At 31.2% G+C, this 25797-nt stretch overlaps 2 protein-coding genes across 4 annotated transcripts; one reads left to right on the top strand and one right to left on the bottom strand.

The window, feature by feature from the left end:
* Nucleotides 1-2005: 2005 nt before the first annotated feature.
* LOC115885195 (nucleolin 2-like) lies at nucleotides 2006-6668 on the bottom strand. The gene is made up of 6 exons (XM_030904020.1): nucleotides 6629-6668; nucleotides 5668-5752; nucleotides 5414-5614; nucleotides 5157-5321; nucleotides 2771-2920; nucleotides 2006-2716 (listed from the first exon to the last, which is right to left on the bottom strand). Exons 2-6 carry the CDS (start codon nucleotides 5743-5745, stop codon nucleotides 2582-2584), a joined length of 729 nt encoding a protein of 242 aa, XP_030759880.1. The 5' UTR covers nucleotides 5746-5752; nucleotides 6629-6668; the 3' UTR covers nucleotides 2006-2581.
* Nucleotides 6179-20278, top strand: LOC115885191 (deformed epidermal autoregulatory factor 1). 3 transcript variants are annotated; one of them, XM_030904014.1, is made up of 10 exons: nucleotides 6179-6222; nucleotides 6892-7097; nucleotides 7243-7415; nucleotides 7473-7534; nucleotides 7620-7735; nucleotides 7787-7861; nucleotides 7915-8041; nucleotides 10321-10518; nucleotides 10576-10741; nucleotides 19727-20278. In XM_030904014.1, the coding sequence occupies exons 2-10, from the start codon at nucleotides 6923-6925 to the stop codon at nucleotides 19910-19912; spliced, it is 1278 nt and encodes a 425-aa protein (XP_030759874.1). In that variant the 5' UTR covers nucleotides 6179-6222; nucleotides 6892-6922; the 3' UTR covers nucleotides 19913-20278. The 3 variants fall into 3 exon arrangements, with proteins under 3 accessions (XP_030759874.1, XP_030759875.1, XP_030759873.1); XM_030904015.1 differs by lacking the exon at nucleotides 6179-6222 and adding an exon at nucleotides 6733-6834; XM_030904013.1 differs by lacking the exon at nucleotides 6179-6222 and having other exon boundaries at nucleotides 6734-7097.
* Nucleotides 20279-25797: the final 5519 nt, after the last annotated feature.

Raw genomic sequence — 25797 nt, 5'->3', positions numbered from 1 at the left:
TTTTTACAGATTTACCCCTATTTTTAACAGTGGGTCTTTTACTCATTTTGAATCGGTGATAAACGCTTCTGCGGTAAACCGAAGCAGAGGACTAATACTTTCGAAGTCCATATTGACAACTAATTTATTGCATACAGGGTGTCCAAAATTGATAACTGATTAGATTATTTTCAAACTCAAAAAAGTTCATTTTTTCAAATGAGACACCCTGTATATTCTTTGATAGTTGGATGCAAAATTCAATTCTGCATCGATTTGCTATAACTTTCCCTATACCCATTTTCAACGGTTTTCTTGTTAATCCGTATTTTTTACTTTAATTCAATTTTTGGCAGAATCGACAATATCGTTTGTGTTTTTTAAAATAAAATAGTTATGTTAAAGTAACGAAATTGAATGTAATTAGAACATTCGAAGAAAACAGGAACAAACCAAACTTATATATAATAAAATAAAATAAACTTATATATTTTGGTTGAAACATTGAAAGCTCTGCGATGCACTCCTTGCGAAACAGACCTCCGGATTTTGTCTGGGCATAGATTAAGTAAACGCATGGTTAACACGGTTTAATAACTCGTCTTTACCTAGTACCACAGAATATCTAGCTACGTACGATGCAGAATTGAATTTTGCATCCTACTATACAAACATATACAGGGTGTCTCGTTTGAAAAAGTGCACGATTTGCTATAACTTTCCCTATACCTGTTTTCAACGGCGGTTATGTTATTATCCTATATGTATTTTTTTATCAAAAGCCGATGTTACTTTAACAGTTTTATTTAGTAAGCCTTGATTTTGAGAGAAAATAAAACACTGTTGTTGATTTTTATCTCAAAGAAACGTCAGTTCGAAGTTCTATTAATTTTGTACTTATTCTGTATTAACTATGGGTTTACTAATCTATGCCCAGACGAAATCCGGAGATCTGTTTCGCAAGGAGTGCATCGCAGAGTTATTCAATGTTTAAACGAAAATGGCGGTCACTTCGAACAATTTTTGTAATTATTGAGTTAACTTTTTTTTATTATTGTAGGGATACACTAACGTTTAGTCGAGCGTTTAGTGTTAATAATTAATGCCCCAGCGTTACTGTTATACGTTTGTTTTGCTATGTTATGTTATATTTTATACGTTTTCAGTTTTGTTTTGTTCGTATGTTCTAATTATATTCAATTTCGTTACTTTAACTAAATTCGTTTATTTTAAAAAACACAAACGATATTGTCGATTCTGCCAAAAATTGAATTTAAAGTAAAAAATACGGATTAACAAGAAAACCGTTGAAAATGGGTATAGGGAAAGTTACAGCAAATCTATGCAGATTTGAATTCTGCATCCAACTATCAAAAAATATACAGGGTGTCTCATTTGAAAAAATTAACTCTTTTGAGTTTGATAATAATCTAATCAGTTATTAAATTTTGGACACCCTGTATGCAATAAATTAGTTGTCAATATGGACTTCGAAAGTATTAGTCTTCTGCTTCGGTATACCGCGGAAGCGTTTTATCACCGATTCAAAATGAGTAAAAGACCCACTGCTAAAAATAAGGGTAAATCTGTAAAAATTTTCAAATAAATCAAGATATCTGAGAAACAGTTGAAAATAGGTATAGGAAAACCTAATGAAACTCATCATAAAATTTTCTTAGAAATCCAAAAATAAAATAATATACAGGGTGTTCCATTTAAAACAAGGAAGTTAATGGCGACTTCCGGTGTAACCAGAAGTGGTGTAACCTTGAAAATATTTTTAAATGGAAGGAAATTTTAAATAACCCTAAGTCCCAAGATTTCAAACTTCTAAGTTTTTCCTAACCTCAAAAACTTCTAACGAACGTCTACGGTGAGAAACGCTGTATAATTATTGACAACTTCGCTGTCACTTAATATTAACGTAAAGGTGACGTACAGTGATCTAAAAATAAAAATAACGCTATTTTATAAAACATTTACTCATAATAATAATGAAGTTCGTCAAGACACAAAATAAACTTAATTTCTATTAAAATTGACCTTTATTTAAAAGAAAAAAATTATCTGGTGTATAATAAAAATTTCACTAGAGACCCAACATTGTGTTTTAAAGTTTCAAATTTCTTTAAACTACGGTTCATACATAATGACAAAAAATATTCCTACAGTTAGAACTTCCTTAGAATTTAAATTACAAAACAATAATACTAATTTATAAAAAGAAGAGTAGATAACTATAGACAGCTATATTTCAAACTTAATATGCAATGAGAAGAATAACAGAAATGCTTTTACACTCAAAAGAGATTATTCTAAGATTAAGTAACAACAGGTTTCATACCGTAAAACTTCCAATGTAACATAATATTTTTTTGTATATTTCTAATTATTTCAACCCAATGGAATAAAAATTTTATTGCAAACATTAATACCTTCTATGTTGTGTCTTCCTTTAAGTTTTAAAGAGTATGAATCCCGTATAAAATAATATGATTGACCATATCTAAAATATCTGACAATTTTATCGATGAGGGAAAATATATCAAAGATCTTTTATAAAAACAAAGTATAAATTTAACTGAAAACTGCACTATATGTTCTAATCACTGTCGGCATTCAGGATATTAAGTTTGTCCCACTGAACTTCCACTGTTAAATTATTATTATTGTGCCGAACTACATCAACTGTAATTGGAGCATATAAATCCTTATCTAATGGAGACCATCCGGTGTACTAAAAATAATTTAAGGTAAGAATTACGATAATTAAGTAGACAAAACTACTTACAACTGAAGTGTTTTTATGCCGAACTTTATCATCTTCATCAAAAGCTTCGTATTTTTGAAGTAGAGCTTTTCCATCAATTCTCCATATGCAAGGATGTTTCTTGGGATCACCACCCTGGGCATCTTTCTTTAAGATTACAAATGAACCAGTCTAAAAAAATACCAAAAAAAAGCAATTTATTATGTATGTAAGGCAATCAAAATTTCAATAGCCTTTAACGCCATGGTTTTTTTTCGATCATATGGTATATTATTGGTAGATTAGATAAAAATTAGATTTTATACCGTACGACGGAAAAAAAGAACGGCGTCAGCGATGTCTATGGAATGAAGATCGCTGTCATTTTATACAGGGTGTCCCAATATTCCGTGGACATAGAACTAGTATGTATTTTTGGAATTAAAATAAGTTCATTAAACACAATTTACCTCTATACAAAAGTGATTCGTTTGTCCGCTAGAGTTCATCAAACTTTAAAACACATTTTTTCAGATATTTTAAAAACCGTTATTCCGATTTGAATGAGATTTTGAGTGTCCATGTTTTGCTAAGTGCTCTATTTGGCTTTCACAAAAATCAAGAAAATGTAAACGCCACCCTGCATACTTTTTGTGAAAAAAAAATATCTTTCCAAAGCTGACTTCCCAAAAAATGTTTTTTGTCACATCAAGCTATATGAATATTATTCTGATAATTTGCTCTAATAATTTACTTGGCAAAAATATGAAATTTTATGTCATTATTACAAATTATATTTGACAATAAACTTCATAAAAAACTTAAAAAATTAATAATTTTTAAATTAATTAATGTAAGGGTTGCAGTTTTTGTATTTTTGATTGATGCCCTCTAACGGATAAACAAACTACTTTTGTATAAAGGTAAATTATGTGCAATAAACTTATTTTGATCTAAAAAATATCTATTCTATATCCATGGAATATTGGAACTCCATGTATATTTTGCAGATCTGCTTTGGTAAAATAAATTCTCCAAAAATGTTTTTCACAAAAACTATGCGACGCGACGTAGCGTTTTAATTTTTAATACAAGAGACAAAAAATGTAGTAAATACTAAAGGGACTATTTAAACCCTGTATAAATACTAAAATTTATACAGGGGTGGGAGTATTTTTCACCCTTCCCGTACATTTTCTTGATTTTTGTGAGAGCCAAATGTTAAACCACTTGGCAAAACATAGACATCCAAATCTAATTTAAAGCGGACTAACGATTCTTAAAATATCTTAAAAAAATGTGTTTAATTTTTTAAAGTTTGATGCCCTCTAGCGGACAAACAAAGCACTTCTGTATAGAGGTAAATTGTGTCCAATAAACTTATTTTGGTTCCATAAATACATGGTAGTTCTATGTCCACGGAATATTAGGACACCCTGTATGTAAATTTATATGGGAAATGTCATCGATCGTCATTCCCAAGCTAACTGGGCGCCGTTTTTTTTCAATACGATAGATATTGCAATGTACCATACAATAAAAAAATGGCGTCAAAGTTAGCTTGGAAATAGAGAACCCTGTAATCTTATATGTAAAATTATATGGTGAATATCACTGATTGTCATTTTCAAGCAAACTTGTCGCCGCTTAGGGTTAAGGTCCGATATCCAGGTTAATATCGACATTACCCGGATAATCTCGAGAATAACACAAAACAACCAAAAACAAAACCAAACCCAAACATTAACCTGTTAATGTTGACATTAACCAGACATCGAACTTTAACCGTAACATATACACAATTGAACACAATACCTCTGTACAGAAGTGCTTCATTTTTCCGTTAGAGAAAAACAATTCAGCCAAATTTAAAAAAATATATTTCTTTTGAAGACGTTTTAATAATCGAAATTTTGATTAGAATGAGATTTGGAGTGCCTACTGTTCTTCCTAGGCGCTTTAACATTTGAATTTCACAACCAAAAATAGAAAGGATACTAGATGGGTGAAAATAGCATCAAAAATACAAAATAAAATATTAAGCCTTTCAGTACCCACCAGTACCCACCTTTTATCGATTTTCATTATAAACTAATTTTTTGTAAAGTTTGTGATATCATTAGAGCTCCATAGAGTTTTTCACGTAGAATCCAGAGGAGTAACAAGTTTTTTGCTTTAAATAGTCATTCTTGAAATATTACCTAAACTTATATTTTTTTAAAATAAAACACCCTATATACATGTTTTATTTTATTTGCATTGTTATGAGCTTTTTTGCTTAAAATTGTTATTCCAGTGTATGCTTTCAACTGATATAAAAATAAGTGCCAAATTCAGAGGGTGTTATATCTGACAAGTAGCTAAATATCATATTTTCGAATCATGATGGTAGGTATAAAAACTACAGATATAATAACTATCAACTTACAGCAAACTCTTCAGAATAAATTGTTTTAGGAATAAACTTTCGAGGACCTGATCTTGAGAAACTTTTGGACGAATCAGAATCTGTGGAAGCTTCTTTCTTAATTCCATTGTCTTCTTGAGATATATTAGAATTTGTATCTTCTGAAAATTCACTATCATTTGTCACCTAGAACGTTAACAAAAATATGAATAAATCTTTACTGCTACAAATTTAAGAGAGTATTAAAATTTTAATAAAGGTGGTACAATAATAATCACCTTTCTCTTTTTGGGAGAGGGTTTTCCAGCAGGTTTCTTGTTATTTGTTCGCTTTTTTACTGGCTCTTCTTCTGAAAAGGAATCGTCTTCACTATCACTTGAATTTTCATTTTCTTCACTGGCACTTTCATCTACAACAGCTCTTTTTGGCCTTCGACTGATTCGGGCGGATTTTCTCCGGCCCCCTTCTTTTTCATCTTTCTACAATAAGCATCAGTCATACATTGTAATATTATGAAAATGTTTGTGTTTACCTCTATACTCCATTCATCACCAGAACTTTGAAAGGGCTCAGGATCATCTTCATTTTCGGAATCGTGTCTTCGGCTCATCTTATCACTAAAACAAGCACCTACTCACTAAAGTCCACCATTATAAAATAGACCATTATAAAAATGTAAACACACAAACTACATCAAGTCAGAATTATCATATAAAAAAATACAATACTACACAACGCATTTATATCTTACTTACGTAGTTAAAAACAATGTAAAATGTTTCAATTTATCAATATTTTTCTAGAAAATAGGAATTCTTTAGCGGCGTCGGTAAATCCAAAATTGCCTTATGACCAAAATGCACAGCCAAAATGGCTTAACAAAAACCATTTCATGTCAAATGTCAAATGAAAACGTCAAACCTAGCGTCAAACAAGCAGTAAGCCAATAATAACAAAGATTCTTTTCCACGTGACATTTTAATCCAATAGATGCAAATTTAGGGACGGATGTCATTATGTCAATGTTCAAATTCTAGTTTTTTAGCGGTATTTTGTTCTTACTTGAAATATCAAAAATTTCTTTGAGGTATTAAAAATTGTATATATATAATAATACCTAGTTTGTCATCATCGGTTTGTTATAAAACTGAATATACCTATATCATTGTTTTTTTCCCATATTATACGTATTAAATTAGTGCATCCGATAAGATACCTAATACCCTTGTAATACCTACATAATAAAATTGTGCCTCTTTAAGTACATATCTACAGCTATTTAAAAAGTTTATAATAGGAGGGACTTTAAAAAGGCGTATCTCTAACTTATTAGGGAAAATTTACTTATAAAATAAATAATTTAATAAGCTATTATCTTTATTTAAAAGTAACACCTTTTTCAGAAATATACAAATTACATTATTGCTTATTAGAATTAATTAAAATTAATGTCAGAATAAAAAGTGCATAATTTGCAATATTTATGTACTTACTAGCTAAATAAATCATTCCAAATGAACGACGAAAACTGAAAACTAATAAAAAAACTTTATTTAACATAAATATTTCATATTGGGGGAAAAAATTAACATTTAAATTAGTGCAACGCATGCGCCTTTGTTTCATATGCAACATTATCGGAAGTTTCTTCAAACAGATGTGAACTAACATTGTCAACGTTTGGGGTGTAGATTTCTGAGTATTTAAAATTGAATTATTTCATTTTTATTTCTGGGAAAAACTAACCGATTTCCAGAAATTTGTCACGGGTTCAGCTGATTTTCCCAATGGAGAACTCCAATTCGGATGGGGTCGTCCTACCGGACATCTCCGAAGCCGAACAACTTGCGAGCGAGCACGATGACAATGGCGATGGCGATTCTGATCCAATTGACACCAAAGATACCCGGGTGGCTACTGTATCAGTCAGACATGCAGGGGTTCCTGTTTCTTTACCGGTTGGTCAGTATCACAAAATGTTCATACTAAAAGTAAAAGTACCACTTCTAATCTGCTCTTCATTTTCTATGCATATTTTGAAACCAAATTTATATACTGTTTACTTTCACTTACATCACAATTTTGCTAATATAATTATTGTTTGTAGGGAGTCTTATTACCAGCACTTTCAATGTTATCACCCAAGAACAAATGCAACATTTCAAGCCTATGTTGTGCGTTGATAATAATGGATACTTAGCGACTGATGCTTCTAGTGGTGAACTTAAAACTATTGTTATTCAACAAGAGGATGCCAATGTAGCCAGCCAACAAGTTACGGTAGCTTTAGTTTTGAGCAATGCATAAGTTCCGATAATGTACATTATGTATTTACAGGTAACACCAACAGTTGTGGGTTCTTGGACTGAAGCTGCTTCTCTTCCAATTTTACCAGTTAGGTAATTATTTTGATAAACCTTATATGAATTCTAACTCAGTTATTGTATCATATGTATTACCTTATTTTTTGGAACTAATTTTTAGATGCAAAAATACATCGGCAGAGCTTCATAAAGCTCGGTTTGGATCAGGAGGTAGAGGTCGTTGTATAAAATTAGGAAATGCATGGTACACACCTAGCGAATTTGAAGCATTGTGTGGTATGAAATAGAATTTGAAATAAATAATTAACTATAATTTGTTTACTATAGGTAGGGCATCAAGTAAAGATTGGAAAAGAAGTATAAGGTTTGGAGGTAGAAGTTTACAAACTCTTATTGATGAAGGTAATTGATAAATCTTGAATAAGAGATGTAAATACTAGTTATTTGATTTCTAGGAATTATTATGCCACATGCTACAAGTTGTACCTGTTCTGCCTGTTGCGATGATGAAAGTGCTACAGGTCCAGTGAGGCTTTTTACACCATACAAAAGAAAAAGAAGGAAAGAAAGTGATTCACAAAGGTATGATATAGGTTTTATAAATATCTATTTCCAAACTGAATTTAGCCCTCTTGTTTATGACCTTATAGAAACGATTACCTAATTTATTCTAATATTGATAATATACCAGAATACCATAGTACCAAACATATTAATATTTAATAATTAAAAAGCCAGTGACAGTAAACAAGAAATGACGCCTAAGTGAAGTCATGATAAAAAAAAGCGAATGATAAAAGACGCTGTAAATGTTATAAATATAAAGATATTTTATATAAGTAAACTAGGTTTTAAACTCAGGAAACTATAGCCAATCTCGAGCGAACAACCATTGGTTATGGTTGATAGATAAACAATGCTTTAAATGTCAGTTGTCTACTGATTGGTTGACAACTGACGTTTAAAGCATTGTTTATCTGTCAACCATAACCAATGGTTGTTCCCTCGAAATTGGTTTATTCATTTCAAATTCGCAATCTACTCTTTATTCCAATATTTAATAACAAGAAATAGATATACACAATGCTTAAAATTTAAAAATAATTACAAGTAGGTATTAAAAGTAAAAAAAAATGAAAATTATTAAGCTGAATTTACATTTAATAGTTCTCAGATCCGAGTTTTGTTACAACTTGGATTGTTCCTGTTTACACTCTATACTAGTTAGTTCTCAGATTTCATCCTTTTAAAATGGCTGCCTCTAAAAAAAGCGAGTAGCTTTAATAATAATAATGCTGTTAAAAAAGAAGCAATTTAATATGAATAAAATTAGTAGGTTTAGAAGTATTTGGGTAAAACCACATCTGCAAGTGCGAAACTCATTTGGCATTGAATATAATTTATTAAAAGACTTATTAACACCGAGATGGAAAAGACTTTAAAAACTTCATGCGAATGGACTACAAAACATATAATATTTTTTTCTTCACCTGTTCTATACTAATATTCATTATATCAGCTATTGTTTCATAGGCATTATTTCTTTTATTAATATCACGATACTCTTTACATATTACATCCCATAAGCAGTCAAAAGATCGATAAATGTCAATAAATTGTTCGATCTGTTCAGTGGAAAATCTAGTTTCCGCCATTTTTTTTTCCGTAAATAAGCTTACGAGTAACCAGCAAGTCGGTTTGTTCCCTACTTCAATACTAGTACGGATCCGCGTGATTAATGTATCCAAGTAGATGTTTACAATTCCGAATTTGCTGCAAAGTAGCAAAACTCGGATCCGGGAACGCGTAAATGTAAATTCAGCTTTAGAAGTATGTTAGGATCTAGTTTTGATACAAGTCTGAATATTTTAAGGGGCACTTTTAAAATCACTATTCTGAATCCTCCCATTGGACATATTATACCAGTTATCTGCCTATTTTAAATAGAATCTTTTTTCTTTTTTAAATAGAACCTTTTTTTTCAGCTAGGTTTTTTTTAGAAATTCTGTTTTTTTTTAATCAACAAGAAATTCAAAACACACTTTGTTTAACTGTCTTTTACAGTAGGGGTTAAATTGGATTAGATTTTTGAGGTGAGCTGTTGCCATATTATTCTATTTATATTGGCCAGTCATATACAAGTGGATATGACTGGTTGCAGTGGAGAGTCCCACCTGGGACCCACTCTTAGTAAATAAGACATATCTATTTCAAAAGTCTAATAATTAATTTGAACACTGAACCTTTCATATAGTTCTGTGTCAATGACTTAGCATTAATACAAAAAAACTCACATTTACTAGACTATTGCATTATCATAGTGTGTGTATGTCTAAAGAATAATTGTTGACCACTTTGTTTTGTGGCTATTTTTGTAACGTGCCCACAGAAAAAAATACAATTCACCTGTGAATTAAAATGATAGACACAACATGGGTACTCTTGTTGGCATTATAGAAGTGTTCTGGATCTATGAATGGCATTGTTTGGCCATTTCTTGTCCATTCTATGAAGCATTGCTTTATTCTCCCAATTTATTTAGGGTATGCACACAATCCAATTATTTCCGCCTGGAAAATTGTGACATCCTTGGATAGGCTCACATGGAAATCTATCTCTTTTTCCAGCCTAACAATTCCAGCTTCTCCATTTTTAAGCCACATGTAGGGCTGTCCTTTTCAAGGACTTCCCTATCTGGTATAGTTATTTTAAATTTGTCGAAGAAATCGACGCTTGCTACCGCATTTGCATAGCTAAGCATTCTGTGTTTAGTATTGAAAGTTATAGACAAAATGTGTTTAGAATTTTATGGTGTAGACAGTTTTTTTTTAATTTTAATGTATATTGTTATTATTTTTTAGCAAAAGAATTTCAAACAATTCAAATGAAGAAGACAGCGATCACCAGAGCAAAGAAGAAGCTTGGCAAAATTTAGCTGAGGGTTTAGACTCAAATGATTATCAACTTATGGAGTCTGTCAGTGCCGACCCTGCTGCGCAACTTAAAAAACTAGAAGAAATCTCCGTTCAAATTTCAAGACTTTCCAATGATTTTCGAAGGTATTTTTCAAAGTTTAAGCAACCACTTTTTTGAGTTATTTTATTTCATATATTTAGAGGTGTAGAGGAACTGAGAGAGACAATAACTCGGCAGCAGGAAAAGACGGAAAGGGAGAAAGAAGCTGCAATATTAGCCGCTAGAGTCGAAGCTCAAGTGGCTGCCCTAGGGCCAGAGAATACTGATCCAACCTTGCAACAAATTGATACAGATAATCAAAAAAAGGTATGCTTTCAGAAATTTTATAGAAATAAAATAGTTGTTAGGTTATTATACAATTTTAAATGTGTTTGTTGTATGGTTAGTGTACCTTTGATTATCTAAGAGCTATCCATACCTAACCTAAAGTTGGAAATAAATGTAATAATACAGAGTGGTCTGAATTGTATTCGGAAACTTCCGCATCATATTCTGGGGATAAAAATAAGTAAAAAAGTGTATAAATTTATGTCGTAAAATGCTTGGTTTTTCAGATACAGGGTATAGAATTTTCATTTTTATTTCAACTTTTTCCAAATAACTTCTGAATTAATAACAATATTTGGATGACTGTGTATTTTTTTACATGAGAAATTTGATCTCGATGTCAATATGACTCCTACTTGTAGGGGGCGAAACTTACATAAAAATAATTAATTTGCTTGCCGTTTAATTTCTACGGCCAAGGACACTATTCTTCATCGCTACCGATCGCTATTTAGTTACAGAGTTCCACTCCAAGCTGTGTAATGATTTGACTGTAATTAACCTGGTTTTGAATCTAGACAGATAAAAAATTGTTGAAAATTATATTAGTGATTATTCAACTGTTAGTGTTAAATGGTTTTTAATACTACCAGTATTCTCTTTTGAGGATATTAATATGTAACATAACAGAATGATGTGCTGTTTTAGATGTGTATGTTAGGTAATCAAAATAATAAAGAATAATTAAAGTTAATTATTAAAGAATTCAAGAGAAAATTGTTATTTTCGATTTTTTGTTGCTGTTCAATATTTATATTATTTTTATCTCCAATTTCAATTAATCGTAAAATTTTAGAGAAAAAAGACAGAAAAATAACTAAGTGTTTAGGTTTTCCTAAGTTTGTAATTTTTTCTATAGCTTGTAAATTTTAAAGTGCAAGTTAGAAACACTTGCACTTTTGGTAAAAATAAGTGGAATTGAGTTAGTGTTCGACAGTGGTCGCGCTATTAGAACTCTGAATTCAAAAATCGATATCTCGAAATCCATTAGAAATAATTGATTGTAGTTTTTTTTTCAAAATCTTTATAAATAAAAAAGTTACAAGATTGCTGAAAATTGCAATGCACTAAAAGTAAATGGATGAGTTTTTTAAAATTTTTTGAATGAAAAAAAAACAAACCTATCGAATTTTTCTTATTTAAACATCTTTATTTATACGCGATTACTGACGTTTTCTCGTTATAAAAAAACGAACACCTTAAGGATATCCTTATAATTCCATTTCAGATGCTCAGATGCTTTACATAAAATCATTAGATATGTATCTAATGATTTTATCTAGTTATCTTTTCGAAAAAAAAGTCTTAAAAATAAGCGGTTTGCGATCGTGATTTTACTTTACTCGATAGGGAAAGGCGTACCGGAGAAATGTATAACTCCGACTTAGTAGGGGTGGGGAGGGGGGGTGTTTGATGCGATTTACTCCTACACATGTAAATACCGACCCAAAAATAAGAGTTGCCGGCGCGGTATACACGTTAGGTCAAAAGTCAACAATTAAGGAGATACTGCAGTACAAACGTGGCTGAATAATAATGTTTTTATTTTTTTTTTATCTTAAAAACCAAGCTATGAAATTTTATATTATGAGAATTACTACAGTGAAAGCACACTATCTGTATGTTTTTTCACTTTTTTAAGATAAGTGGAGGGGTTGAAATAAATAACACCTATAATTGTTGTTTGTCAACTGTGATGAAAAACCGGTTTTAAAAGATACTGGAAAAACGGTTCAAGGCGGCATGGCACTGGAATCTAAGAGATAGTATTAAAATGAGTGGTACCAATCATTACGCAAGCTTAATTTTGTTATTTTCCATCAACTCTTATTACATTTTTATTTTGTTTTATATTGACACTGGTAACGCCGCTTAATTGATATCTTAATGATTGATAAGTAGGCTGCTTTCTAACTTACTTGGATGCTACGAAGCCGTCCAACTCGACTTTGATCAAAGAGTCAATACTATACAAGACGCGCATAGCATCAATATAGGTGTATTTATAATGACAGCATCCGGTTGATTTGGTCCAAGTACAGGGTGTCCCATTTTAGTTGGAATCATACGGTATCTCCGTTATTAGTAAAGATAGGAGGATGCGGTTTGCACAAATTTATCCCACTTTTTTGTCAAACAGAAGATGCCGTAAATAAAATTTTCATAGCCCTCTTCGTTTCTGAGCTACAGGGTCTTTTCGAAAATTTTCTAATTTGGGACAGCCCCCGTATATCCGTTATTGTGGATGATATCAAGAAGTTGAAAACTGATTCTTGTAGAACATTTTACGTATAATACAGTGGCGTAGTCTGGTTTTCAACAAGAAAAATATTTTTGAAAATATGAACTATGGTTATGTTTTTTTCAAATACCTGTATATTTATAGATCATATGATTCGTCTTGCTATGAGCTTCTCAAAAATATATATCACTCTATATTTTCTAATTAGTAGGCCGTGATAAACAACACAAAATCCAAATGGTATTTACTAGAATAATCATACACATATTAATATTTTATTTGGGATTGATATATTTTTCTTTTAAACTGTTACCACTGAATCTCTGAATATATTTTTCTTTTTTTATAATGGAATCTATTATTACGGGATGGGTTTGCAAATATCAAAAAGCTTGCATTATTAAAGCATTGCCACGATATATTTCATATTTCAAAAATCCCCAAAATCAGAAATCGAGACCGGACAAATCCGGGAATCAGGGAGCCATCATATGGGTACATTGGTTCTAATTCATTGATTTGAGAAATAATAATTTACTTAAATTAAAATTAAAATTCTAATATTTTCAAGGTTGTGAGGGGAGCTCCATTTTGCTGAAAATATATTTCACGTAAATTACCTAAAGGAATATCTAAAAGTTTCGGTACAATAGCTTCCAAGATTTACAAATAGCAGTAGAGAGTTAAGTATCGAAAGAGTATAAAGAATTTATTAGTGGCTCCCAAAATAAAACAAGAGACAAATAGCAGTATACTTTTAATAATTCTTTAGTTTCTTTTATTATCAATAATGGCCTACTGATCTAATAAATATGATCTTTTAATAAAAACTTTAAATATTGCAGTAAATACTGAAAATAAATATAGAGTGTTATATATTTATAAATTATGATATATCATATCGTCCTATTGCTGCTAAAAGTCACTAACTAATATTTTACAGAATAACCAAACTATTCAATCACTTAACTATATTTTGAAGCCGAGAATCGATTGAAAAAGCCATTAACTACGATTTCTGGCTATTTATGCTGTATTTTAATACCGAATAAGTTACTAACAACAACTTTATGCAATGCAATTCATCTTTAGACGCGTTTTTCTCGGAAGTAATAAAAAGTAAGTTAGTAACTTTTGGCAGCAATGGGACGATATAATTTATAAATATACAGGGTGTTCCATTAAAGAAATCATAACTTTAGTTCATATCTTTAAAAATATTCTTTTTGTAGAACAACAGACTACGCCACTGTATTCTACGTAAAAACTTCTACAATAAACAATTTTCACCATTTCGATACCTTTATCAATACCAGAGATAAATGAAGTGTCCCAAATTGCAAAATTTTCAAAAAGACCCTGTAGCTTAGAAACGAAGAGGGCTATGAACATTTTGTTTACGGCATCTTCCGTTTAACAAAAAAGTGGGACAGGTGTGTGCAAACCGCACCCTTCTATCATCACTAATAACGGAGATACCGTATGATTTCAAACAGAATGGGACACCCTGTACACTTGGACGCTGTTTGAACAAATATGAAATCGGTTGATACGATCCAAGTATCAAACCAAATGATACGCGCCCTGTGCCCAACTGTTCTCGACCCAAGTACACTTGTATCGTGTCGACCAGACTATAGTTTTTTTCCGTGATATTTAAGATTTGAGTTACATTTCGTTAAACCAGAGAAAGGTTTTTTGCCTATTGCGCTTTTATTAAAACCCTGTAATATTTAATCTTATATATTTTATGAATGGACAGCCTTAATAAGTAGGTAATTTAAAAGCACATTATCTATAGACGGTGACATATGTTTCAAATTATTTAATGACATTTTAGATAACTTATACAATTTATCTCAAACTGGTATCGTGCAAGTAATAATTGTAAACAAATAATAATAATATAGCAAAAAATAGGTTTATCTGTAAGAGCATGTTACGATGCAATATTTTATTAGTTGCAAATATGTGCCTGGAGTTCAAACACGTGTGCATTTTTTTAGTAAACAAGTACAAGGTCTCACACAATGAACTATTTTGACTGATCTAATAAAAAGTAAAAAAGTAGTATTTTAAACTTCAATCTAGAGTGCTATGGCCATAAATGTAATGACAGTTTGACTCGAAATGTCAAGTTTGTGGTACCAAATTATTCGTAAATAAATGCTTTTTTCAAATATGCTAATCTACCCTCGTTCAATTTAAAAAAATCGAGTTATGATTAAAAATATGATTTGAGCATCTCTTAACCGGCCAGGAAAAGACGCAAAAAATTAGATGATCAGATCTAGTTTTCCAAAGCCTTGATCAAAAATTAATAGTTTTGACACAGCCTTGACACTCTACAGTATGTCCCTGGATTGTCTTTACAAAAGGAAAAACTTTTTTATTATTGATATTTTGAGAAAAATGCATTTTTCATAAAAAAATTTGCTTGTTCTAAAATGGTTAATCCCATTTATACTTTGCCAAATTTCCATATCGTTTTAGAGGAAATAAAAAAAGAACATGAAAATATGGTTGTATTTCCTAAAAATCAAAAGGCGTTTCTATGGTAATATCATTTCGATTTCATACTTTGATGATAGTTATTATTGATTTTGATTAACGTCATATTTTTTTACTGTTGTTAAAGTATCATATTTTCCGATAACTATATCACTTTTTCCGTAGCATTGAACTAAATGAATTTTGTGTTTCTTTGCATTTAGGTTAGGTTAGGTTAGGTTGCTGGGGTTTGGGATCATATTTGATCCCTCACTCGGAGACCTTGGGCCCATTGCGATACCCCTGTATTGTTTTACCAAACCTTCCTCTCATTCTTTCTTTGCGTTAAAGCACTTCCAGTTCCATATGTCGCTGATGTTGGCTTCTGCTGCTTCCTCTAGCCCCTCCAAAATCCTTGTCCTAAAATTTTAAAGCGTAGGTATTCCAGTGCCGGACAATGACACAGCAGGTGCTCTATGGTTTCTTCTTCCTCTCCGCATTCTCTGCAGTAGTCGTCGTTGGAAATTTTCTGTCTCACGAGGTTTACCCCCGTGGGACAGTTTCCAGTGACGACACCTACAATTATGCGTACTAGGTCCTTTTTATGCTCTAGTAGTTGTTTTGTCTTTTTTTGCTCTATCTACCACTTATTTAACATTTAAGACAGCAAGAAATATGACGTTAATTAAAATTCTATCAATAACAATCTATCAAAGAATGAAAACGAAATTATATTACCAACGCGTTTTGACTTATAGGACTTCAACCATATTCAACAAAAATACAACATTCAACCATATTTTTATGTATTTTTTTTTAATTTTCTCTAAAACGATATGGGTATTCGGAAAATTATAAACGGGACTAACCATTTTAGAATAAGCAAAATTTTTTATAAAGAATGCATTTTTCTGAAAATTTCAATAATACATAAGTTTTTCCTCTTGTAGAGACAATCCGGGGACAGACTGTAGATTCATGATACAAAGAAAACAAGGTATGATATTGCGCAGGTTTGGTCACTACGTCACAGGTGATAACGGCACCATTGGTTGGCAAACTCCACGCGCCAGTTTCAAATCGTCAAACTGATGACACATAATAAATGTGAAAATTTCTTGTCAAATGTCAAGCTCAATGATTTGACATAACTTTTGAGGTTATGTCCTTATTCTTCCCTATTTTAGGTCTCTTTTAGTGGTAATTGAACAATATGGATATTTTTTTTGTATGGCGTATGAAGTCACAGGTGATATGCGCAAACTGAAGGAAATTGGAGCCGCTATCGATCATACCTTGTTTTCTTTGTATCATGCTGTAGATTGGCATTAAAAATGCCATTTTTTAATTGGAATTGTCAAAAGTTGACATACGATGTCATTCTATTTAGAATACCAGTTTCTATCAAATAAAGTAAAGAAAACCCTTTCTTTGACCATTTAAAAATCAAAAGTTGTAGTAATTTTCGGTGAAACAGGAACTTACCGAAACTAATACGTCAATCAATCCCGATTTACGTCATACTAACATACCAAATTTCATTTTTTATCTGAAAAAATAAAAAAGTTATAGGTTTCGTTTGGGCTACTGGAGCTACTTTTGAAAAACACCCGGTAGACGAAACACAAGAATATTTACACAATCCTGGTAAATTTGGTTATATGACGTATCAAAAGATTTGTTACATTACGGAATTTTTATAATTTGAATTTCAAGTTCATCTGACGTTTTGTAAAATGAAATAACAGATAAATGATTGTTTTCGTTTTATAAATCTGGTTCGGTTTATTTGTTATCAAATTATCCCAAAAATAATTAGAAGGTATTAAGGACAAAGTCCGTGTAAATTTTCATACATGACAACAAATCGTCTGAGATTGCATTAAATTTAACAGTAAAGCTCAGGATTGTCAGATGTTAAAATCTCATACATGTTCTTGTTTATGACTTCATTCATTTCTTATGGACCCTTATATGATATTTGGCGCAACATGGTGTTGTGATGTCATTACTTTTCGAGAAATAACCATAGCAAACAAGTATTTCAACTGCTTAGAAGTTTCATTTGGACATTATATTATATAGTCTGTTCAGCCATTGTTCAACGTTACGTCATCGTTATTTGTCAATAATTTTTTATGTTAATCAGTTTAATGTTGATTAAAAGTTGTCTCTTGATATTTTGTCGATTTCGGCCTTTTAAGGGTGGCTGCAACGACATCCCGTAATCCTCCTGTTAAAACATAAGAATTGGTTTTTATATATAAAAATCAGCTGTTATGTTTTAACAGCAGGATTACGGGACGTCGTTGCAGCCACCCTTAACAAGATAAATGTAATTTTTTAATTTGCTTTGATCCAAGTCTGATAGCAACCTTTAAAAAATTTTAATATCATTAACTTCCAAAGTTTTAAATAAGTACTTATTCGTTTTTCAAAAAATCAAAAAATATGAAAAAAAGTTCCTATAAACATGGGTATGGAAATGCATAGTTTTAGAGATACAGGATGTTAAAACTTTTTAAAATTATGTTTTTTTTATAATTATAATAATCTTAAATACCATAATTTTTTTATTTGAAATTGCTGTAGGTTGGACTAATAGTAATAAAAACTAATAGTAATAATATTTAATAATAAATTAGGTAAAATATATAATTCATTAATTTCATTTTTATTTTAATTTTATTTTGTGATTAATAAAATTGCGTTTATCTCATCAAGTAGGCCGAATTCGACAAAATATCAAGAGATCACTTTTAATTGGCATTAAACGGCCTACTCAATTTTGATATCAAAAGAAAAGAAGTTAGTGGCGCACATGTTCTTTTTTTTACAACCTATTTAAAAAATAAAAAATAAGCTTATGGAAAAAAACTTGAGATTATATGCAGTAAAATGCACTTTGATACTCAAGTTCAAGATGCTTAAGATAATTAAATATATCCGTACTTCTTAGTAATGGAAATACCGGTTCCACATGAGTCGCGTTACAATAGCGACCGTTCCAGAGAAATACCGCTACAAAATACCGCGATTTTATAACCGAGGTTCCGTTCCTCTCAAGATCTCGTCTCGTAATATTGCTTCAGAGTATTTTAGTTTAGAAACGATGCCGAACCAATATTTCAACTGTTAGACTGAGACAATTTTCTAATTCAATGTCTCATGACCGGGAACAGCTTTATCACTGGACCAGACAAAAAATAGACGATTTTTGTCGAGTTATATTCGTTATGCTGTTATATATGTTACAGTGATAGCCGGAAATTCAGTGATGTTAACTTCACTAGGAAATGCTAACAGTTACGCATTGGACCAGTGAATGCTGTATTTTAAAGAAATTTGTTGACTTGTACTAGTAATTTCTAACATTCACTAGTGAAAGTAACATTTACTAAAGGTTGCCAGTAAAAGTTATTCTATTTTACAAGGCGAATGTGGTGTGGAAGAGCGTTTGTGGAAGTTAGACCACATAAAACTTTTAAGAATATTGGATCACCTCAATATTTGAGCTAATCCACATATCTTAAAATTACAATTTACTTCTTTAGTATATTTATTAAAAATTATAGAAAATAACGACACAAAATAACCTTCTAAATATTATAAAAAAAAAACATAATAAAAATTTTAAACTGTACAAAACAAATAATTTTGAACAAAGTTTTTCATCGTAGACAAAATAAAGGATGCCCGAATCTTCTTCTGGAGCTACTATTTTTTTTTCAAATACGGCACTTCAAACACATAGGTCAAGTCACAACTTTTTCTCTGGCATGCTTAACTTTTGTTATGACTTGAGAGAGTTTATTTTGCATTAATTTTTCACAGAAAATTTCTTTTACAACGATAACAGCACTTTTACAACGATAACAAACAAACATAACCGCAAAAAAACAAAGGGAATTTGAGCCAGATGTCAACGTTGCTAGTGTTTAACCCATTTTAAGGTTATCCTTATATTGCCTATTATTCAACTTATCCTTATTTATCCTTATATTTTCCAACATGTGGCAACCGCGCAAACTGAATCTTTCAAACTCACTGCTATTCTCCAGGGAATTGGTAAATTTTGTCCATTCACTAGTAAAAGTTGATTTCAAAAATAGCTGTTGAACTTTTACTGGCGTAGTCTTAGCATATCAGCGAATGGGAGCTTTTACTAGTAATTGTTAACAATCACTGATTTCCGACGTTTACTGTAACATATATATGATTTTATTTTCCAGTGTGCCAATTGCAACAGGGAAGCTTTGGCGGAATGTTCACTATGTAGAAGAACACCGTATTGCTCGACGTTCTGCCAACGGAAAGACTGGGCCTCGCATCAAGTCGAATGTGTCAGAGGTGGCGCTGCAGATCCCTCCAACCAACAGAGTATCATGCTTATTGTCGAAAGCACCGATCAGCATTAACGGAAATTAAGATCTTTTCTTCAATTAAATATCATAGCATGTGTTTTATCTATAGTCTGTCCTGTAAGACATTTTTTTAGTACGACAGACTGTACAGATAACGATAGTGCTACAATTTTAGCATTGAATTTAAATGACGGAAGGATACTGTCACCGTTGTATATTCTTTTGTTGGGCAGACTGTAGAGTTCTAAGGGTAATTTTTAAAAATGTTTAAGTATCATTGTATATAATTATTTCGGAACATAATTTTATCAAATATTGTATATGAAAACTAGAATTTAACTTATATACCAAATGTATTTTTCAGTAAGATGTTTTATAAGTATAGGTGCATATTGTTTTCAATAAAATACTTAAAAAGACTTTGCATTTTTTATTTAACAACATAACTATTAAATTATTTTTACGGAAAAAAAACTCTTAAACTCTATTTTAACGATTTGTGAATTATTTTTTATAAATAGAATGAGAAGATTAGAAAGAGATTGAAAAGATTAATTGATTAACCGAGTTTAAGAAATCCATCGTTATAAAGGGTGGTCCGAATTGTATTAGAGAAACATCGGCAGCATATTCAGCAGATAAAGAAGTAAAAAAGTTGGTATAAATTTATGTTCTAAAATGCTTGGTTTCGGAGATTCAGAGTGTAGAAATTTTATTTTTATTTCGTTTTTCTCAAATTATTTCTGAACTATAGTCGATATTTCGATAAAAATTGATGTCTGGGTGTTTTTTGACATCGGAAATTTGGGGGATTTCGATGTGTCAACATGACTCCTACTTCTAGGGAGCGCCACCTACATATTTTTTTAACATTTTGAGACTAATAAATTTTTGTCCATACCTGTATAAAGCTACTGAGTGAAAAAATATATATTTTCGTTATTTTTTACGTCAAAAGGTTTCTTAAAATCGCTAAGAGCCTACGTTGCTAAGATATTGAGAAAAGAAATAGTCAATACATGTCATTATTGACAAATATACGCATGTTGAGAAGATATTTATTTGACTGAAATAATAAATTTGGGCACTTTTATTTTTTTTAGGCTAATCACAAATTTTTCTAGAGGAAACTACGATAAAACAGTTTCTGTTGAATCTTTGACACAAAAACATTTCAAATTTATTATTTCAGATGAATTACTTTCCAGTCAACATGTTTAATTTTTGTCATTTATGACATGTACTGATTACTTCAATTCCAAATATCTGGAAAACCATTACTCGTAGTAATTTTTACTACAAGACCTTTTTTGCGTAAAAAATGGCGGAAATATTTATTTTTTTTCTCAGTAATTTTATACAGGTACGGACGAAAAGTTATTACTCTCCAAATAAGTTGTAGATAGTATAGTGGCATATGTAGGTGGCGCCCTCTACAAGTAGGAATCATATTGACATCAGAATCCAAATTTCTAATATCAAAAAACTTCCAGACGCCAATTTTCACCCAAATATGGACGTGAGTTCAGAAATTATTTGGAAAAATCGAAATAAAAATGAAACTTCTTCATTCTGTTCCCAAAACATTTTAGTTTAGGAGATACATTTATACGAACATTTTTTACTTATTTCTATCTGGAGAATATGCTGCCGAAGTTTCCCGTATACAACTCCGGCCACCCTGTATATTAGTAATATGTCTGGTTTTAGTAAAATAAAATTATCCTGGTCATCCTGGTATAATATCGAAATAAAGCAAATATTCCGATTTTATAGCCGCTAACCGATGAATCAAACGAGGATTACTTTCAAAAATAAACGCTAATTGCAAAAATACACATGCATACTTATTGACTAGAATGGAATATCTATCTAATTATCTTGTTTTAGAGATAAGAGTTATATCTTTGAGTTATATATTTTGTTGACATTTAAAATTGGCTACGTTTGTATTATTAATTACAAATTATAAACAACTTTTAGACAGTGTTGCCAGAAGTTTATTTTAGTACCGAATACTTTAAGCCCGTGCACTGACAGAGAATTTTTAGTCGGCTGACTGTTTAGTTGCATGTTTGTAACCAATGTATTCTTATGGAGCCGCGTTCACATACAATCAAATAGTCGATGAGCGCGGCTCCATAAAAATATATTGGTTACAAACTTGTAACTAAATATAGTCGGCCGACTAAATATTTTGTCAACGCACGGGCCAAAGGAAGTCAAATTTATATAAATTGTGAGGTAAATACGAATATATATATTCGATGACAATGACTAAAGTTTTTAGAAATTTCCATAAGCTGCGTTTATATGAAAAAAAATTTGGATGCACTATGTGCGTATATTCGAATAAACTTCTTATTAACAGCTATTAAATTGAAGAATTTGAAGGACATGTTTGAAAAAGTGTTAAATTAAAAATTAATAAATAATTTAATTCACTTTCATAAAATTTGTATTAAAATGACCGTGTGTCCGTACCATGTCCGTACTGTCCGTCTGAGAGGACTCCATTCGGGTACCTCTATCCACGTGCCGAGTTTGGTTTCAATCGACCCGTAATTAAGAGAAATCCTGATGATTTCGTCTATTTAGAGGCACCGGTTCGAAACGTCGAGGGCGTCTTACTGTAGCCAGTCCCCAATTATGCCCAAATCGACCCACATTTTTCTTCAATATCAAATCCTTAGTACCACCCTGATGAAGATGTAAACGAAACGTCGTATTCAACTTTGCAGGGTGGGACCGTGTGCAAAATATTGTATTGTGTATTATATATAAAAATATCAAATTTCATTTAAATCGGACGATTTTTTGTAAGCCGTAGGCTGTCCTTACCACTTTTCCTCTGGGCTGTTGTGTCATGCGTATGTGTGACACGTCACGTCCGCAATGTGACACGTCACGTCCTTGAATTTTTACTCCCAGCGCGCGTAAAGAAGTTTCACTTCTATAATAATATGAAAAATGATTAGAGAAAAACACAAATTTGCTCCGAATATAATCTATAAAAATTTTTATAGGTACCTACCTATCATTTGAGGAGGTTATATCAAACACCTATTAATTCTATAAGTTAGATCTGTTATCTGTGACTATAAGATCTTTAGATTATATGTTATATGCATCTGTCATGCGTCGTCATTTTTGGGCAATTCTATTGGTTTATTTAAAAAATTATATTTCACCGGGATCGGAGAGAAGGAATGACGAATGACGGATACTTACATACAGTAAGGATAAAATCTGTCTAACCAAACAGGGAAGATTTAGACACGTGACATCTATAGAATCACAGAATATACAGGGTGAGTTTTAAATTAGTGCAAATATTTTTTGGGCTGGTATATTTCGACCCCAGGAACATGTCTATGAGTTTTTATTTGCAAAAAAGATGTTAAAAATTATGTATATATATATTTTCTTTTAAATTTTCCTGTATATTTTAGAAAACTTTTTGGAACTGCCCGTTCACCGCAAATTTTCCCAGGGTATAATTTCTTAAGCCGGAGTCTCATGCATCCGAAATCCGATGGTACGACATCCGAAATTTGAAGTTATCGTGTGAAATAAAAAAAGCCTGTCACATACATCCGAAAGTTCGTTCCGAAATTTGACAGTTTTGACATTTTTCTGCTGCGCTGAATAGAGATTCATGTCATGTTTTATTAGAGAAACACTTATAAAAATAACTTCCTCGCCAAATATCCCGAAATTGCCCACTTCCCACTAAACTTGTTTTTAAAAACAAATGTTTTCAAAAACAGTGAGGTTAAAAAACACACGATATCGTACAAAAGTTAAACAAAATTTAACTTTATACGACGTCGGATGATTAGTTAAAATTATCGGATAAAAATTGTTGTCAAAATATTTCGACCAATAGGAGCACCGTCGGATCGTCGTGTCATCGGATTTCGGATGCATGAGACTCCGGCTTTAACCTCTGATATTAGGTACCATTGTTACGGCACTGAAAGGGTGGCTTTCAATTTTTTTTTAAATAAATAATTTTTTTATAATTTTCAAACTTGAATAACTTGGTTACTTTGGACTTATTTGAAAAACGGCAAAGAAAAAATATACTTCTTTTATCGAGATCTATCAGCTCTAAAAATATTTGCACTTATTTAAGACTCTTCTACTACTTAAGACTCTACTTAAGTATAATTATAATACTTTGGTCTAAACACACAAACCTGTGAATTAAAACAATAGGCAGCAACTCTGTCACTGTCATATATTCTCTCGACGGACAGACTTCATATTCAGCAAACTCAAAGTTGTGAAAAACAGTGTGAAATGTAAAAATATTAAAAAATTGAAAAACTGGTTTGAATTAGGTATATTGAATCAGAATAAGGAACATCGATTGACCTAATTACACTTTTATAAATTATTAATAATATTTAGTGTTAGGAAGACAGAAACAATTTTAAAGTACCTAGTACAAAGTACAAATATATAAAATTTAGTTTATTTACTAATAAGAATAATGTTATATTGTTATGATTAAATTAATTATTGCATCAAAATGAATTTAATGTGATTGATATGATTTATAAAAAAGTTTACTTCAACATTCAACTATAACATAATTACAGTGGTTATCATGCATTCCATGAACAACTTTCCCTAAAATTAAACGTCTGGCAACAGTGGCTTGCAACAGACGTGCCGTGTACCTATCGTGTACCATAAAGTAACTAAAATAAAAGAGTGTTTGAAAGGTTGTCTAACTTGGCCATAATGTTTCATAGTTCAGTTAGGGCTCAAAAGCGTCGCCACCTGCTACCTGTCACGTGTCATGACAAGATTGACAAGTGAAATGACAGCAAATTATTTGTATTTTTTTTAGTCAGTGGTATTTTGCAATTGTTTACAATTTTGTTTTGAATTTTGGAATTTTGTTATTATTTTGTGTAGCAAACGACGCTTTGTTTGTTTGTTTTGTGTTTGTGCGTACAGAAATTATGGAGGAAGTTTTATTTCCCGAGGAACCAGAGACCTTATATTTCTCTATGATTTGAACTTTATGTTTTGTGCTATGTGTTTTGCCGTCATCATGCAATATTTTGTTCAGCCGATTGAACATCATTTGAACACGATCCAGGGAAAGGGTATCATGCAAAGCAAGTTCGATATGTAAAAACGTTGCCCATCTCTCAACTCCGTGAACGTAAAACGAACTGACTAGGTATAAATTTGTGCCTTCATTTCATAGTGTTGAACATTTGCTACCTCAACTGAACTTCAACTGCTGAGTTTATAAATCCAACTTAAAGGTGAATTCATTTTTGATGATGTCTTATTTAAATCTTAATCTGTTATAATAGCATAGATTGCAAACCCTGCGATCTTATATGCTTTGTTAGTGGCGTTGTTATATACGTTTTATAATACTATAGGTTAATCGAGGGGTAAACCGCTGGTGTATTTTGGTGTACAAGATGTTGGCATTTTTGGCATTTTCGTGGTATTATTGGTATTAGTACTAAATTATTTGGCATTAGTGTACAGAAATTCATCAGCGGTTTACCCCTCGAGGTTAATTTGGCATATACATATGTTGTATATTATCAAATTTAATTTAGCATTTAACTGTAAGCATTTGAAGTGTAGAATAGTTTATACTTTTCAAATATTCCGTTGTTAAAAATAAATTTTCATTATTTTTTTTGCAGTTTTGATTTCGAATATTTTTAAAAATACAAAAAATTTTATATTCACATTTAAACTGCCCGCCTTTTTGTGGTAGATAATGCAGATACCTGTTATTAACTGTATATTATGTATATTTCATTTAAACTATATCATTTTTAAAATACAAACCAAAAATCTGAGGAATAATTATGTTTTCCATGTATTCTACAACATATTTATTAATCCGTTATATCTAACTAGCGTGACGTCATAAATCTCGCCCGGAGGCTGAT

The sequence above is a fragment of the Sitophilus oryzae genome, unplaced genomic scaffold, assembly GCF_002938485.1.
Source record: "Sitophilus oryzae breed Bouriz unplaced genomic scaffold, Soryzae_2.0 scaffold_377_pilon_pilon, whole genome shotgun sequence".
NCBI lineage: Eukaryota > Metazoa > Arthropoda > Insecta > Coleoptera > Curculionidae > Sitophilus > Sitophilus oryzae.
Note: the sequence above shows the minus strand (reverse complement) of the source record. Positions and strands in the feature narration are given on the sequence as shown.

Coding starts and splice junctions, on each gene's coding strand:
- LOC115885195 (XM_030904020.1), bottom strand. CDS start 5,745: ATGAGCCGAAGACACGATTCCGAAAATGAAGATGATCCTGAGCCCTTT. Junction 5,322..5,413: donor CCTCTCCCAAAAAGAGAAAG/GTGATTATTATT, acceptor TTAACGTTCTAG/GTGACAAATGATAGTGAATT. Junction 2,717..2,770: donor GGCATAAAAACACTTCAGTT/GTAAGTAGTTTT, acceptor AATTATTTTTAG/TACACCGGATGGTCTCCATT.
- LOC115885191 (XM_030904014.1), top strand. CDS start 6,923: ATGGAGAACTCCAATTCGGATGGGGTCGTCCTACCGGACATCTCCGAA. Junction 7,535..7,619: donor CTTCCAATTTTACCAGTTAG/GTAATTATTTTG, acceptor ACTAATTTTTAG/ATGCAAAAATACATCGGCAG. Junction 7,862..7,914: donor ACAAACTCTTATTGATGAAG/GTAATTGATAAA, acceptor TTTGATTTCTAG/GAATTATTATGCCACATGCT.